This window comes from Syngnathus typhle, linkage group LG9, assembly GCF_033458585.1.
Source record: "Syngnathus typhle isolate RoL2023-S1 ecotype Sweden linkage group LG9, RoL_Styp_1.0, whole genome shotgun sequence".
Taxonomy (NCBI): domain Eukaryota; kingdom Metazoa; phylum Chordata; class Actinopteri; order Syngnathiformes; family Syngnathidae; genus Syngnathus; species Syngnathus typhle.
The window spans coordinates 7,931,846-7,950,089 of NC_083746.1; the positions used below are offsets into that span (position 1 = coordinate 7,931,846).

Consider the following 18,244-nt stretch of genomic DNA (forward strand, 5'->3'; position numbering starts at 1 on the left):
GTGTTATCCTGTGGTGTGGAGTGTTTGAAGAGATCTGCTCGGAAAACAGTCAATGTAAACATTCAACCTGCTCACTATAATAACGCATCAGCAACTGTTTGTATAACGTATGTGAGCAAATCCTGCATGCTTTATTTACTCCCGAAAAAAATCATCGTGGAATGACTAGCAAAGTAAATTTCGCGTCACCTGCAACAACAAACACTTATTGTTCCTGTTGGACTTTGAAGCTACCACAATACTCGCACAAATGATGACCTTTCACCAAAGTACTCCAGCACATGTGGCGAAGCAGCCCCGGACGAAATAAAACCACCGCAAAGTCCTCGGAGCGTCAAGGTGTCAACACACACTCACACACAGCTTCCGAGCCTCCGACTTTTCACTCCGCCACGCTTCTTTTAACCGCGGCGCATACACAAACATTTGGAGTGAGACGCAGATGCGCACGAGTGAGGAGAACATGACAGACGTGGAGCTGCCGGCCCCTCTGAGATCACAACATTCTCCATGTATTATTAACCTCAAAGATGGATGGATGGAGGAAGGGAAGCGGTGGCAGAGTGGTGATCGGGAAGATCCGGAGAAATCTCAGAGGGCCCGCTAACGGTTCAGCCTGATTACTTTGGACGGACTAACATTACTCAAGCTGAACCCCAAAATATATGCGCTGTGTAAACATTTGAACAAAGTGTACAACTTAATAGGCTACTTCATTTTTTGCTTGTAAATTGGGTCCTGATATTGGATTGATTACCCAGAACTGTTATTACTAGTTGGAACTTTCGCACATGGGATGGGGCAACCCGTGACTTTTAGAATTTCTAATAAATTTGTCCTTTAGCACAGTTAAAGATTCTTGGTTCCCAGGAATCCTAAGTCAATTTGAAAGAGCTATAAATAAATGTCTCATGATGTTAATATCCAGCAGCACTGACGATGAAGAAATTGGGTTGAGGAGTTATGCCCCGGGAAGGCAAGAATTACTTTAAGCTTTTCCGTTTTTTCCTGATCTCCTGCGTCTTTGTAACTCTTGGAACACTCATCCTGAGAGAGTTTGGGAGTGTTGAGGATCAGGGCTCCTCCATTCAAAGTTAAAGTGGTCCACTTCAGGAAAATTTATGACCAATTGCATAAAACATTTGCAAGTAGGTCAATTTTCTGCTAATTACCGCAAATGCTTTTTGTACTAAATCTTACCAAATTCTCATGAGATCCAAATACAAGCTGGCTTCTATTATGTAAATGAAAATTTATAATAATGATAAACTGGAAGGCAGTTGAGGAGGGGGGTTCAAATGTTTTTTAATCTGATGAGGGGGGTCTGTGAGGTTAGAGACTGTCCGAGGTGCCCGCACTGTAATCAGATACACGCGTGCGCACGCACCCCTGACTCGGGCTGAGGGAGAGCTCCGGCTGGATGTCACTAAGCCGGCGCAGCTCGGAGGGGAAGGTACGCACTTGCCCAACCAGAGAGGGAGAGAGAGAGAGAGAGCAGAGGCGGAGAAAGAGAGAAGAGGAGGAGGGAGCTCAGAGTAAGAGCGTGCTCGCTGTCAGTTGGGAGGAGGACGGCAAAGAGCCTCCACCGCGTTGGTTTTCTCGCTGTCAGCTTTTACGCACGCGTTGACACTACCGCGCGCCTATTTCCAACAACTCCCTTTTTAAACCCAAACAAACGGACTGTCACTTGGACTGACTTGGACACCAATTTGGAATACAGATGATAATGTTGATTTACGTGTGGTGTGTTTTGAAATAAAGGAACGGATCGAGGCGCATGACCAAGGAGAGTTTATTCTTCTTACTTTGAGCACCTTTTGATAAACTTGGCAATGGACACGGATACGTTTCAATCCAGTAGTGACTTTGCATTTGCCTTAAATTGATGACGAGATCCCTAAGCACACTATAATCGACGCTATCCCCCTCCCCAAAATGGATTTTGGACACTTTGAACAGATCATCTCCCAAGAGAGAAGACGCACGGCCACTCACTGACACAACTTCAACCGCTAAGCGGCACTTGTGTTTGTGGATTCTTTGGACGATTCAACCCGATCTGTGGAATAGAAGACGAGAGGAAAGCTTGGGGACTGTCAACGTTTGGTTTGAGTCCAAAAGATGGATTCATCAACATGGTTCTTCTGCGTGTGTGCCCTCACACTTCTACCAACTATGATGGTCACATCGGAGAAAGCAGGTAAATTTGACACTGGCATATAATATATTAATCCAATTCGTTTTTTTTTTCTTCGGGGGTGGTAATTATATTATTTATTAATGCTACACAAAACAACAAAATTATATTTCCCTAGCTATAGGCTACATTGTTTATTTGCTTGGAATTTTGACTTTCTTTAATTTGAATGATAAAAGATTATTGTGGCTGGACGTAGTTTCCTGCCACCAACCCAAGTTGTGTGTGTGTGTGTGCTGGGAAGTGTGTGTGATCCCGCAAACGAATGCTTCTTTGTTAATTAGTAACTACAAAGACAGGGCAGGACTGATTACATTGTTTTTTTCTATTTTAGAATGGGGGCTACCTGTGATTGCATCTTGTTGGTTTAAGTGTCCCACACAGATCATGTCAACAGAAGTTTAAGACCATGTAGGCGTCGGTACAAAGCATTTTCGATCCATTTGTGATGCCAGAAAGAATTCAAATTGTTTTAATCAATCTCAGTTAAATGTTTTTTCTTATCTCAGTCTTATTATAGATCTCATTCCATCTTACCAGCCTTCGAAATGATGCGTTTGTTTGCTAATAGGATGTCTATTGATTGTTGTAGTCTTGAATGTCCACAGTGACTCTTCATCACCATCTGCTCTCCGGAGCGTTCGTCACAAAAAATCCAAAACAAACAAACTTGTGTTATTCCTCTAAGAACTACGATTAATGTCGCTTGTTATTGAAATTTAATTATGTGGCGTTGGTTTGCGGTCACTTGATTGTTTATTTGACCTGCTGCTGCATGGGAGGAAGCGATCGCCTCCTCTTCGAGCCGCACTGTCCGCCTTCGCCTCACTTCAGAGCGGGAGTACTCTCTCCTCCTCTTCCCTGGAGCACCGGTAACGAGTGTCCACATCGGATAATGTGGACACTCGTTATATTAAGCGTGGGCAGGGAATGCGAAAGAAATGAAATATCGTGCGCATTAGTGTTCCAAACTGCATTTACGCACGGAGAGACGCTCGCTCTCTTTCTTTCTTTAATCATGTCTAACGCAAACGTGCACAATTATTGCAATAGTTGTAATAATATTTGTTTTATTATCAACAGTCACCAAACTGATAAACAACATATTAATGAAAGTTAAAACCATCAAGTGTATTGCCTTTTCTCCTTTAGGTTTTAAGGCTCGATTAAGATTGCAATCCAGTTATACGAATCTGTTCGAACTTGTCATTATTACTCGTGCAGAGCGTGTGATTGTTGGATTTGTGTGGACAAAGGTCCTATTCAGGTGCCCATTATTGATCCCATAGGCGCTTTTCCACCTGAGACAAAAAGGTTCCCATAGGATCTGGCTGGCTTAGATACAGTAGCTGGTCTAAAATTCCCTCTGAAGTTCGACTTCTCCGAAACCCTAGAGAATGAGCCCTTGTAATGGCCATGCAGCTGTAAGCTTTACTGTGCAAACTCAGTCGTTAATTCCTCCATAACCCATATTGCATGGCTGTGTCTCTGTGGCTTCGGCTTCTCAAACGCAGAATAATAAAATACAGCAGTGCAGAGTGAGTTGAAAACATACATTGCCCCGTTAATATTATGTTTATTTATATCAATGTTTGTGAGCTTTGTTTAGCCTCAGCCTAAAACTGTTGTTTCGCAAATGCGCATAACAGGTTCATCTTGACTTGATAGATGCAAAATTACACATCAATACGATCGTGATCATTTTGGTGTGTGCTGTGTTTAGCCGAATAGCAAACTCTACTTTTGACCCACAAGCCACTATTCACGATTAGCTAAGTTGACAGCTATAATCATTTTTAACCTCTCTCCCGATTTATTTGATTTATTGTGAGAGCCTCTGATTTTATAATGTACACATAACCCTATCTCGAAAATTGTGAGTGTCCCCGCTTAAACCAAATTTCTGCTGTAGTGCCAAGACTGGCCCATGAGGGGCAGCAATGTGCAGCAGAGCATCGAGGCTCCTGGTAGAGTCATAGTAAAACAAGAAATCGAAGATAAGCTAACTTTTGTTTTATTCTGTTAATTACGTTATGGTGGCCAACTGTTGGCCTTCCCGGTGAATAACTTCTAAGGCACATTATACAAACACTCAGCTCAGCCAGTTACTCTTCTATTGGTGTCCTGCATCGGTGCAAGCTTCAGGTCACTTCCTAATTGGCTATTATTCCGTTTCCTGTCACAATCACGGAGTCCGTGGCTCGGCTGACCTCGGTGTCAACCAAACACACAAGGATTTGCGTTGGTAAATGATTAAACAGGCCTAACATTTACAATTGTTGGCGCTGACCATTTTCTCGAGCAGATTGGGGAGAAAATATGACTTTACGCACCCCACACCACAAGATAATTGCTCAGAATAAGCTTTTAGAGATCGTAAAAAAAAAAAATGGCCCTTTTGTCATTTCATGTGTAGCCCAATTTAGATGATAGGCCAAGTAGCTTAACGCTGCCACAACCAGATAATATGATGAACCATTGTTATGGAGTTTATTTAACAAGTTATGTTAGGTGTTTACCTTTAGTTAGTTGGTCATCCACCTCTGATAATCATTGCAGCAGCAGTGCGGTTGTTTTTATGGATGTGTGAGGCAGTTTCTGGGGAGTGCATTCATTTATTTATTTATTTTGGTCCGCTTTACTTGTTCCGCCAAGCGCATGTATCATGCGGATATCTTGGCATTAGCTTTCTCGTTTCTGGCTGCCGTTTCCACTTTCTTCCTCACGCATCCTCTGGGTCACATCTGAATGAATGACCCCCAGGGCTGTTTGACTTTAAAGGTTTCATAGTAGCTTGTGTTTCTGAGTCGGAATTTAACAACTTTTTTTTCCCTTGGAATCTGCCTCAGTCTCCAGATTTTTACCAGCTCATCCACTGGGACAAACTCACTCACATGCATGTTGCAGCCTCCTCAGCAGTAAACTTTAACAAATGTCTTCGCTCGGCTGTCTCCTGAGATGAGATGAGGAGCAGAAGGTATTGTTGAGATGCGTGTACGTGCATATCTATAGTGAGAGGGAAGGGCTGGAAGTGCAGCGTGAGGAAGTAACCGAGACAGAAAGAGGCCGACGCAAGCTGCCAAGAGAAGTGAACGAAACGGAAGAAAGATTTCTTAGCTTTGCCGTTTGATCCTATTTCTTCATTCCGTTTGATCACGGCTGCGCCTGGAAGCGAGATAAACGGCCGTAATTGGCCACTCAAGACTGGCTGTCTGCCTCTATAGCGTCTCTGCCCAAATACGCTTGATGATGAAACGCGCTGGAGGTGATGCGGAGTGAATGTAGGGAGCTCTCTGAGGTGTGAAGTGCCTACAGGTATGCTGGTGGAACAACAGCTTCTGATGCTAGCTTCTTCTGGCTTGAGAGAGTTGCGGCGCATGGAATGAAAAGCCTTGAAAGTATTTTGGAAAAACATAAACAAGACTCAGGCAAAGTGAGTTGATTAATCTCTCTAATTATTCCTTCTGCACGTTCTGAATCGTGGCTGCTTTAAAAGTCATTATGTGGAGATGTCACAATATTAGGTACACTGGCGACTTGTAATTATATCAAATTAAAAAGATTGAATCAGACTTTTTATACAATGAACACAATGTTTATTACCGCCGTTGTAACGCTGCGTCCCTCTCAGAAGTCTTTCTCATACTTTGGTTAGTTTAGCTACTAATAAACAGCTCATACAATGATCCACTCCACATGTATTTATAGCTCACATTGGAAAAAAACAAAAACACTTTAGCACAGCTTGCTTTTCCTCAGCTTTTACCCCATGTTGAACACATCTGGACCACTTTTTCCCTGCGGGACCTGCTTGTATTAATTAAATGTTACATCGGTCCGGGTCCAAATGCTGTATGTGCAACAATCAGCCATCAATAACACAAACCATCTATGTCGTTACTTCTCACAAAGGGGCTGCTCGGTGCTGTTGAGCCCACGAGAAAGAATCGACTTACTGACATGGTCAATCATTATCTGAAATTCTCTAGATATAATTAGGTTCTATTTATTAAAGTTGTTGTTTTGAGTAAATCTACTTAAACTGTGAGTGAAGTAGTGGATGCTAGTCAAGGATGACACATTGGCAACAAACTCATAAATCCCAGTAGCCTACTTGGAAGAGTACTGCAAATATTTTTCCCCCATTGTGTGTGATTGTTTTTGTGTCTCATTTATTAAACACACACTGACAGATGCGATAAATGATTTAAAGATTCCTAGAACTTGAAAGTACAATGCGAATTCTGCCAAAGAATCCTGTGAAACATGCCAAAACTGTGAAAAAAGGAGGGCAAGTCGAGGGAAATCGAGAGAAGGAAAGTGCAACGGAGGGAGCAAGTAAAAGCGAGATGCTTTCAAAAAGAAACTAGAAAACGGCAGCCTCGAGAGCAAGCGAGGAGGGCACCGGTGAAATAAGAGCGAAGGGGCAAAGAGTGAAGAGATAGTTGAGTGGAGCCACGTGTGCAGTAAACCGTTCACTTTCAGTCATCTGCTACCTCCAAAGCACACATTTAGAATCTGGAACAATCAGCAGACTTAAGAGGAGTACACCCATATCGATAATCGAGCCTAATTGAAGCAGTTTCTTCCCCTTACAGTCAAACTACAAGATCACCGACTGGATGTCTCTAAAAGATTATATTGAGCGACGATACTCTGGTGTCGGGTGTGTTGAATGATTTTGACAATCTCGGAAAAAACTAAATGAAATATGTACCATCACAAATCCTTATGTCTGTGTGTGTTATGGGGACAACAGTTAGCTTAGCAGCAACCTGTTGTGGTTGCTGCGAGCAAACAAGCATTGAGCCATTTAACCTTCAGTACATTTTCTCTCGTCTGCCTCCCGCCCTCACTTCATTTGTTAAACAGAGAGCTCAATTAGCGTGTCCACTAGGATGTTCTAATTACGGTTATCATGTCATTAGCACACTGTTGCTATTCCATTGTCTTCGTCAGCCATCGGTAATGACCGGAGTAGCTAAACTGGGACGGGAGCTCTATGTGTGTGTCTTTGTGTATTTGTAAACACGTTTTCATTTTCTGAACCTCCTGTATACAAAAATAAGCATTTGTGTGTGTATTTACTCGTGTGTGAGTCCTCTCCAGTCCCTCTAGATTAGTGCCGTGCGAGGCCACAGGTTGTTTTCCTTTCTTTCGCTCCCGTCACGCCGAATCATCCTGTTGTTTTCCTTCGTTCACGGCCCTCCACCTCTCCTTTAATAGCACTTTGTGTCTCTTTCTCCACACCTCAGCGCGTTCCCTTGCTCCGATTAGGAAACCTCAATAACCTTCTTTTTTCGACCCGCTTTGCTACGGTGCGGGAATCTCTTTAGTGTTCTAGCTTCTCATTTTTCTTTTATACTCCCTTGCACTGTAATCTGCCCCCCTCTTCATTCCCCCAAACCTGGAAATGGGACAAAACAGTGAAAACCTATTATTGCCCCTTATGCAGTTTGCAAGTTTTTAACATCTTAACCGATTTTTGAAACGTGAGCGACCCCACACATGATGAGAAAGGAATGGCCTCCTGGGCCTTCACCAAACAGTTCTCACAAAGTTGAAAGCATACAACATGTTTTGGTAAGATTCCTGATTGAGGAATTAAGATTAAGGTTGTTTCTTTTTCACTCTCAAACCCAAACCAGTTAGTTTCCAGTAATCCAGTACGTCCTGTATACACTACCTGTTTATGTGTTGGTGTTCAGCTTGCCTTTTCTGTCCAGTGAGCTTTTCAGAGCTGCTGACTTTCTTTTTTCATATGATGAGAGACAGATGCTCTGGCATTGCTCACTCGTTCTTCCTTCGTGTTCTGCCTTTCTTCTCTCTTCTCATTCCTGAGGTGTCTCAGGTTTGGATCACTAAAATCTAACTGGGATGTGTCCAATGTAGACATTACAGTCTGTTATTTGCTCCACTTCTCATATTTCCGTAGTCGCACGGTCTGACTTTTTTAAAGAAAAAATTATACAAGCTATGTGTCTGCTTTAAGACACTTTAAGGTAACAATGCCAGGAGCAATCGTAATGCTGAGCCAATCCACTGAAGATGCAAAAAAAAAAACAAATGCTGCCATAAAATCTACATTGTGAATTGAATGCCAACGGCACCTCATCAAAATTGACTGATCAGGTCGTGGTTTGAAACAAACCACACACACATACACACAAATTCATACACACTGACATACTAGACTCTGGCCAATGGAAATTTTCAATCGCAGAAGAGCTAACTGAAAAAGATCTCCAAGTGGAAAAATTAGTCTGTTTATAAAGCTTCTGAGCAAAGTTGGAAAATGAGCATTCATCACCGTGAAGCGATGTGTGTTTTTGTGTATATTCAGGTTTTTTCTCTGGATGAATTCAAGGTGTGTCGAGTATGTGTCAAAGCTGCTGAATAGGTGCTATCGGGCAGAAATGCAAAATGTGTCAGAGGGACATAAATAATGCAGCAACCTGTCTTATATCCCTGCTAGACTGCTTAGCACCATTTACCGCTAGTTATGCTGCGTAAGTGTATATGTGTGTGCCTGCGGTTGGTTGGAATTCAGTGATGTCCAAACCAGAATGTGATGGCCAATGTTCCGCGGTTGTGTTTGTGCCTTTATTGTAACTATGTGGTCTCAATACAGCTTCTCCCAGAGGATCACACACGTTGTTGTGGTTCAGTCATAAAAAGTAGTCGGGAAATAAAGAACTTTGGAACTTTGGTTTACCAACAACCGGATGACTGCCTAGCTAGTAATTCTAGGTAGCAGGCTCAAGAAAAAGCCACAAGTCTCAGCTTAGTTAGTCACTCAGGGGGACGGTGAAAGTTTGCCTAAGGGTCCACTTTCGGCCACCGTGAGAGATCTTTGGGGTCTAATGTTTCCCTGTGAATGCCCATCGGCAACACTGACTTGTTAACGTTGACCATATCTACAGCTAGCTCAAAATGTCAATTTGCCACACAGTTTCCAAAGCATATTGCGACCAATGCAGGATGTACCCCATTTGTAACCAAAGTCAGTTGGAATAGGCTCCAGCTAGCTCACACAAGCGCGATGGAAAATAGATGGGTTCTGCTTACGCATTTAATGGACCTCATTTAGGAAGGGTGCTTGAGTCCCATTTATTTTGACAATTTTATCCCATTCATATACCATTATAGGATTTAAATGACTGTGGTCCACCGCTGTGCTCATACTTTTCTCGTAAATCTGCTGTTTTAGAACTTTTAAGTCCAAGTGGCATTCATGGAACATCTATTTTCTTGTAAATTGCAGGCGTAAGCCAGCTGGTCCTTATTAGCAAAAGTAAATGTCCCTCCAATGCCTCTATAAGGGCACAAAGTTGGAGCCTGTGCACATTAATGCGAGCACATAAACTGCACGATAGATGGAATATCGGTAAATGAGAAAGAAATTTATTTGATATATGAATGAATGAACTTTTTTTTTTTTTTCGAACAATATAAAAAAAACAGAAACGTAATTTACAACCGAAGGTAAGAAATGAAAATATTAATAATAATAAAACAACAATAACATTGTGGTCGGGCAGAGGTTTGTGGTTGAAGTCTCAGTTCCCTTTTGCGTACCTGCAAACAAACACTCTCACTTGGTCCTCTTAGAGGATTTATTTACTTATTTATTTTCTTAAGCAGAATAATACGCAGTCCATTGTGCTAATGCAGTGGCGCTGTCTAAATTTTTTATACGACTTTTAATATGACATGATCATCAAAAGTTCAAAACCTGTTCAGTTCTGATCTTGCTTGGTATGTTTGATCTTTTTTTTTCCCCTTGTCTGGCTCACTCTTTGAGAGCTTTGGCACAATTTCTCTCATTGTGTCACTTTTACCTGCTTTATAATTCTTGACGTGAACTCTTAACTCAGCATCTTTTATGTTCTCACGAACAGACACGCTGGCAGGACACCCTGCGCTTGTGTGGAATGCAAATCAGTAGCTCTGTGGATGTGCTTCGGATAACTGCATGCATACGCACTCACAAAATCGGCCTTTAGAATTGAGGCAGAATTTTTTTTTGTCATTAGATTGTGCAGGTACTACCTAATGTTGTGATCAGTGAGTGTTGTTTGACAAGAGGTGATTGGCTGCTGCTGCTTTGAGGTTTCCGGATGGTTTAACACGAATCCAAATGGTGCCGGGATGAGATAAGCCCGGCAGGGTTTCACTGGCCTTGTAACTCTACTCCTGTGTTGCCATATGTCACCAGGGAGATTGGAAACAGATAGGACAAGGGCAAGCGCCACGAGTTGACTCTAAAAGTTTCATCGAGGAGCATGAAAAATGGAAACGGGAGGGGGGGGGGCACATAGAGGTGATCGGTGATTGTTTACAGACAGCTGGAGGTAGACACCAGTTCGAGTATCAATCACTGAAACAGCAGCATGCTGAGCTGTGACCTCGTTTTCCTTACTCGAGAGTCTGTGCATATAGTGGTCTACAGCTGGTGTGTTTTTTTTTTTTGTTACAATAATGCAGAGAGAAAGGAGAAATTATATATATTACTTTTTTTTTCAATTTTTTGCTTTTGTTTTTTAAACAAAATTAGGGTAGTATCCCCACAATAAATAGCCTGTTCACTCTAGTTGTTTATTTTACCCTGGATGAGACCCAGAACGAAGCAGAACGGCTCTCCCACAAATGCATTTTTGCAAATTGAGGTTTAAAACAATCCACACGTTGTTGTTTGATTTCACACTTAATAGGTGAGCAGCACTTCAGAGACCCTCATTTGCATACAACCCATTAAAATTCAATTTTCCATAATATGTCCCCTTTAACAAACATTACACTCCTGCCCCGCATGATGCGTCACATGCCTCTTTATTAGTCTTTGAGGCAAGAGAGTCCGCCGAGTGCATTAAGCGGGACGATCATCCTTCTACACAATAGCCAGCAAAGTTCCAATCGAGTCCAGTTGTGTGTAGCAGGCATGTTATGTCATCGCCTGTCACCCAAATATGTGACTTATGATGGGAGTTGTGTCAGACCGCTGAATGAGATCCATTGAGTTTGAGCTGACACGCACACGTATGGCTGCTGACACCAAGGACCTGTTCGCTGAGACTAACTGGCATCTGGATGCTCCAGTCATTGTGTTTGTGTGTGTGGGTGGGGGGGGAAGTGAATGGGGGTCTTTGTATATCATGATGTTGCGTCGATCTTTGACATCACATCCACTTACACGCTCGCTTCTTTGTTGTCCATATCCTGTGTCTGCAAACACTGGCCTTATCTTCACTCCTTATCTGCTTTGTACACAGCGTCTTATCAGCATTTGGGAAAAGTAGCACTCAATGCAATACCGCTAGTTTTTCTTGAGAAAATATTTTTAGTCATTTGTCTGTTTGCTATCAGTGACACACGGCCTGCAAACTTATTTTATTAAAAATGGAAATAAATGAAAAATAGCCACAGATGCTTCTAATTAACCGGAAGGTAAATAAGTGGGTTGATTGGGTCAACCTTCTGATATGAGGATTGTCTTGAAATATATGTAATCCCATGTGCTTGTTTTTTGCCCTCGCAGAATCTGAGCCATGTGGTGGCTATCTGGATGCCACCGTCGCGGGCTACATCACCACGCCTGGCTACCCGCTGGAGTATCCCCCCCATCAGGATTGCCGCTGGGTCATCACGTCGCCAGAACCTTCTCAGCGCATTGTGATCAACTTCAACCCGCACTTTGAGATTGAGAAGCTGGACTGCAGGTAGGAACAAGGAGATGTTCTCGCAGCATTCAAAAGAAACGTGTCTTCATTTAGTTATTGCAAAAGAATTATCTTTTTTTTTTTCTTCACGCAAATTGACGATGCAACAACTTTCATCACTTTGTATGTGAACGGCTGGGTGGATTTGGTCAGCCCACTCTCCTCCTGTTTCCTTGGCTTAAGCTTGCCTACAAGCATCACTTTGGGACCTCCCAGCGTCCCTCATGTCTTAATATCATAGCCTAATTACCACATATTTACAATTCCAGGATGCTTTTTTTCACACTTTTAACAATTTTCTGTCTATCGCCGTTTTTGGCTTGAGTCAAACTGGGAGAAATGCAAGTATGGTGCCATTAAATTGAAATCCACGATGCAATACAGACATGAGGGCAAACAGGCATGCTGGGAAATAATGAAGCCATGCTGTTAAAGAAGTAGGTGATTGATTAAGCAACCTGCAGTCAAACCGGCTGTGGAGGGAAATGATTGTAAAATTGTACTCTGAAAAGATTTTTTTGTAAAACTGTGCAGTTATTAGGCACCTTTCAAAACTAATTACAGTTGGAGCATACAACTAGTGAGAGCTTACACAAAGCAAAACCTCACTTACTTTGATTAATTGACTTATATGTTTTGAGTTATGTAGGTTTTGGTTTAAATTTGTGTTTATTGATGTGGCTCATACACGGAATGTCAAGTATGAAATCTGAAAGACCACAGAAAAAAAATCCACCAAATTTGAATAATTGAAGAAAAAAAAAAGAAAAAAGCCGCTGTCCCTGCTCTCAAATTCTGCGGTTATATTTGTTGAATGCACTGATGAGGCAGTGGAAAAAAATGTATGACACTAAATCTCCACTATTAAGTACTACATATTTCTCAGTCTTTGCATATTTTCAGCTTGTGTATTAGGGATCTCTAAATTCAACAACTGCCGCCGGTCTTGCCTTGCAAAAACGATGTATTTGAATACCGAAGCGGAACTATATGTTCAAAGCATAGGGGCTACAAATTCAGTACTCATACACTTTGTCTTTTCAACCACACAGCGTGCCCCATTGACATCAATAATAGATCAGGAGAATTCCCTCTCTCAGATTTGCTAAAATCATGCTGACATTTCCGCTGTAGAATCACGGCATCAATATTTTACCTGGCTGTTTTTTGAAAGCACAAGACTGAAAAGGAATTGTTGTGCTTTTGCTCCACTTTCATTCTGGAAGTACGTATATACAAAAAAAAAAAACGCTACTTTCCCTTCATTTCGCCCCCTGCCAGTCACTCCTTTTGAGAGTCCAGCACTTTAGTTTGTCACTTTCCCATCAGGGGACCGTCTAATTGAAGTGGAGCTAGTGTGAAAAAACAAGACAATTTGATTTTTTTTTTTGGGGTGTCACAAAGCATGTCTCCTCTCGTTAGACTCGCATTATCACTCCTCTTCAGTAACCACATACTGTACATCACAAACAACCATCTCAGTTTGTCAATTTGCATTCCATATTACATAATAATTAATAATCCATATCAGGATGTAAGATGATGATAGTATCATCTCAAGTCTAATAGACTCAATGGGATGGAGCTATTTAAGTCCGCCGGCACCCGACGCCAGCCTATGTATGAGCAGAGGGAGGCTGAAATTGATCTGTTAAGTCCACAGGGTAAAGATGCCAAGAACAGAGAGAAGACTCGTCTATCATCTCGCACGCACACACGTATCATGCGCCGCCAATCAGCCAAGGGTTGTTTCATTATATAACAACGGCAAAGTAATCAGATTTATTACGCTCCCGATTTCGATTTAAAATACTAATCTGTAATCTATAACGCATTACATTATGCAGAGCTGCCGGTCGGCGACTGGGCCGGTCAAATCGATGACGGGCCGGTCAGTGAGTGGAAACAATGATTTCATTAAGATTCTGCCACAGTGGTCATTTCATTGAAGGAGGAAGTAAAAGGTGGGTGTATACTCCGATGTATAAAAAAAAGACTTGCATGGAAGCCAAGATTAGCGACAAATCATGACTATGTGTAACTTCCCTTTTTCCCGGCAATCACATGAGATGCACCACAGGGCCTCATCATGGATGTCAAGTCTTTGGCACCCACACAAACCCACACGCATTAAGCCATTAGTTCTGCCAAAGAGGTCCGTTTCCAAGCCAAAATGCCAGGACCATTTTTTTGTGCCACTCTCAAGGATGTATTGTAAAAATCCACTTTCAGTCCAAGTGCCCCCGCTAACACGCCACATGAGGCTTTGCGTAATCAATTCATGTAACACAATGACAAAGTGCACTTTGAAAATATGCAGCAGGTGGTCATCTATGAAGATGTCCCATTTGGAGCAGGTCCACATTTGGACACTTTGGCCTTGACTGGGGCGGAGTGCCATTCTCGTTACAATAGCTGGAAACTATTTTTACGCTTGTAAGCCTTCCGTTCCGTGATGCACAATGCAGTCTGCTCTTAAGAATCACAGGGAAATATTAGTAATATCTTTTCTGTCATACGCCCCCCCCCCTCCCGCTACCGATAACTGGCATAAGTGTATAAAAGGTCTTTGCAAAACAACTGGAAAAAGGGTGGGAGGGGCTGCTTGCGTGTATAAATAAGATTTCTTCTGCCAACAAAGTGATATTAAATTCTTCATGAGGTAACCCCCGAGACAGTTAAGGTTAAAGAGCCGCCCCGGCGTCATATTTTGAGCGGCTATGTTGCCTTTCAACACAGCAGCTGGTTGTCTACTTCACATTTTCTTCTTGGCTCGCCGCACGGCTCCGTCTGCGAAAGCCGGATCTCTCCTTGGCGTCTTTGGAAAGAGTATGTGTGCACGCACGCGCATTGACTGCTTAGGGAAAACTGCAGCGTCAGGGTCTGTTGAGGGCAGGCGCAAATCTTCCTGACAGCCTCTCTCTCTCTCTTCCTCCCTCTTGGCTCTCTCCTTCTCCTCCCCGGGATTCATCTGACCCCTGGTCCCCCTCCAGCCTCATCGCCGCCATCAAACTGACCCCATCTATCATCTTCCATCTGATCAGGCACCTTCTTCGACTAGCACATTTCTCTCTTCATCACCTCGTCCTCCTCATTGCCCCCAAGTGAATCACCCCCCGAGTCTTTCCTTCCTCCTTTCGCAGAAAAACAGGAAGCATGACAAATGCGGCATACTTAGACTTTTCTCTCGCTCTTTGCTCATCTTCCATTTCCCACCTCCTTCTGACTCATCTTTACCATATGTGACAAAAGTGGTGTCCTTTTCTTTTATTGCGCATCCTCCTTGACCTTCTCCTCCTCCTCCTCCTCGGCTATCTAGAATGCTGATCTTAGACAAGCCGCACGTGCGCATAAACGGCGAGCCGTGAGACTCAGACACTCCCCGAGGCCCTAAAGGCCTGTCTGATCCATAACTCTAATGTGTGTGCTCGTTTGTGTGTTTGTGTTTCTGTGCTCCTGTAATTTTGATGGACAATCCCGATCAATATACGTTCAAGCCATAATGAGGAATTGATTAATTGTCCAGGAGGTTCCAGTTGGACAAAGTCGGAGAGACACACACACACCCACTCATAGACTTGGACAAATTTGTAATTGGGTTGTGTACTCAACAAAGCGAAAATAAAATTAGAATGATATTTGCATGATATAGTTGACCTGTGATGACCCTGGTTTCATTTCCCTTTCTTAAAAAATATCAAGACTAAAAAAAGTTTGTCATGCAAAGGTGAATGCTTATACTCATACTAAAGTTACATATAATTTGAATTTTACAACTTTGAATTTTCTAGGGTCATTATTTGAAAAAGCACGACAAGATAGATTCTTTAGGCTTTTTTTTTTCCACGATGCAAATTTTTCCCATCCTGTTTTTCTGTTTCCAGAATCGCGTTCGTAAATATTTAACAGCTTTATCATTCACGATCGTCAGCTCCATCAATTGTCGGATTGGAGAGGAAATTTGTCTCTTAGTCTTCATCCTCCACCACAGGATGATCAATCAGGAAAGTATTTTCGAAACACCTGACAGTCGAGCTTTTGGGAGGGAAATGTTCAAATTTGTCCCGATTATCCATACGTGTGTACCCTTTCATGGTGTCTCATAAGAAAATGTAAACGTTCCGTCTTCGTCGTAATCTACAGCATCCCGCAGGTCCTCGTTGCTGTAGCCTGACAGAAATGCTTTGGAAACGCGATTGGCTTTTTTTTTTTTTCCATCATTTTCACCCTACAAGCAAGCAAAATCCTTTTTTTACACCCCTTGATAAGCAGCGAATTTCAAGGAAAACGTGTGAAACAAATTCCCGCTTCTCGTCATTCCCTTCGGCAAGTCTGTGCAACAAACCCGTCGGCTCTGTGGAATATTCACCTCTTTTTTTCTTTTTTGGTTTGGCGAGTGCAAGGAGAGCGCGATGATGGGATTTCAACAGCATGTTAGAAGCTGTGTTCTTTCCACACTGAATGGATTGAAGGAAACCTCCAGCTCATCTATGGATGATGCATGCATGCCACGGGCACTGTGTGTGTTTACCGTGTGCTTACTTAAATGTGGATGTTGAGCCAAATAGGGGGAGGGGGGGGGGCACCTGTGACTGTCAGTCCAACATTAGCGAATGCAGTGTCAGGTTCTCTGTGAGCACATCCACACTCTGATGGCGGAATCTGTAAACATTTTGTCTTCGTTCCAACCGGAGGTCATGATTTCAAAGGGCGGCCTTTGTCTTTTGCGTATACCAGGAAGTCTTGGGTGGAAGGAAGGGTGTGTTTTTTTTCTGTTGTGTCCTAGCTTTGATGTCATGGCAGCAGCAACAGTTTTTATGACCGCTTCCAAGACAGACAGAACATCAGATCATTAAAACTGCACCATGTCTCCAATTTTCATCATCAATTATGGATCCAAAAAGATTACATGGTAACACTTGAAATGAAGAAATGTAATGTACTGACTGGATTCTGTGAATCTACAATAATTACCCTAGCATACAGTACAATATATTTATTTTTTGTCAAATATAGCATTTGCAGAAGGAGTTGCAATTAGACGCACGTCTATACTTTCAAGTACGTCATTGCGGTGATTTGTGCGTGCTCACACAAGCCATGATACTGGAATTCATTTAAAGTGACGTATACACACGGGCCAGTCTAACTGATGAACTTTCTCGACAATTCCCTACTTTTCACGAGAAACCACAGCGCTCTCTCAGTGTTCCTTCTGAAAATAAGTATGGGAGGACGTCTTAATTATAAGTTCCACCATGGTGCGCAGGAGGCCGTATCCCACACTTTAATTGCTGCAATTCTCCTTTTTAGGCAATTTGGGGGAGAAACAGTCCAAAAATGCTTACATTTTAATCCTGCTTCTCGCACTTGACTCTCCCACACAGTGAGTCTTGACTGACTGACATGTTGGAGTAGCCCACGGAGAACAAAGTGAGCCAAACACACATAAGATTTACTTGGTGGTTTGCTGTTTACCCTTTTATAAGAAGTCAGTTTTCCAATCCCTTTAAGGAGAAGATACCACCACACACACACTCGCGCACACACACTTTACAGTGTCTCACCAGTGTAGTATTCCACAGGCAGTTGGCACCTTAAATGATTGGAGTGTGGGAGTCCCGTAACCTTTGCCACAGGCGGAGCTAGGATTTTTTTTCCATGTGGGGGCCATGTAGGGAGAAGGGCAAACAGTTTTTTTTAAAACTTCCCAAATTTAAAAAACAATGCTGATAAATGTTCATGAGATGTTATCTACGAGAAATGGGAGAAAATGTGAACACATTTTTACAGGAAGGCTGGGGTCCAAGGGGGGGTTCAGGGCCCCCACAGCCACCCCGCTAGCTCTGCCATGTATAAAATGTAAAAACTAGATACAAAAGTGTCCTGCTCAAGTGTTACTGCAATGCATGCTTAGTATCGATTCATCCCCTGTGTATAATGGCAAAAAAGCAGACCTTCTTTGTGGGTTCCTTCACTGGAGAGATGTAAAAAGCTCAATAGAAGAGCAATTAACATGACTGTGGTCGGAAACTGATCGATAAAGTAGCTAAAGATGTGCAAATAGACTCCAGATGTACTTATTAGGTCTTTAAGTCTCTTGGTGAAAATGGAATTAACTTAACTCACATTCAAACTTGACGTCATCTGTGGCGGGCAAACCGCGAGAAAGAATTTTGCTGGCAGGACGCTATTTTGAAAGCAAGCAGGTGACCGGCTGGTTGTTGTCCAGACACAGAGGCAGCACTCCTGCTGTGCGTCTCTGAGCACGGAGGCCAACATTTGTGCTCAGAAGACATCAAAGAAATGGAATAAAAATAGATTTTTT

General features: G+C 42.6%; 1 protein-coding gene across 2 annotated transcripts in view; it reads left to right on the forward strand.

Moving 5' to 3' along the window:
- Positions 1 to 1,443: 1,443 nt before the first annotated feature.
- LOC133159518 (neuropilin-2-like) overlaps positions 1,444 to 18,244 on the forward strand; it is a 59,089-nt gene continuing 42,288 nt past the window's right edge. For both annotated transcript variants that reach the window (XM_061286577.1, XM_061286578.1), the window contains exons 1-2: positions 1,444 to 2,200; positions 11,736 to 11,916. In XM_061286577.1, the coding sequence (XP_061142561.1) occupies positions 2,122 to 2,200; positions 11,736 to 11,916 (260 nt within the window). In that variant the 5' untranslated portion in view covers positions 1,444 to 2,121. The remainder of the gene's footprint in view (positions 2,201 to 11,735; positions 11,917 to 18,244) is intronic.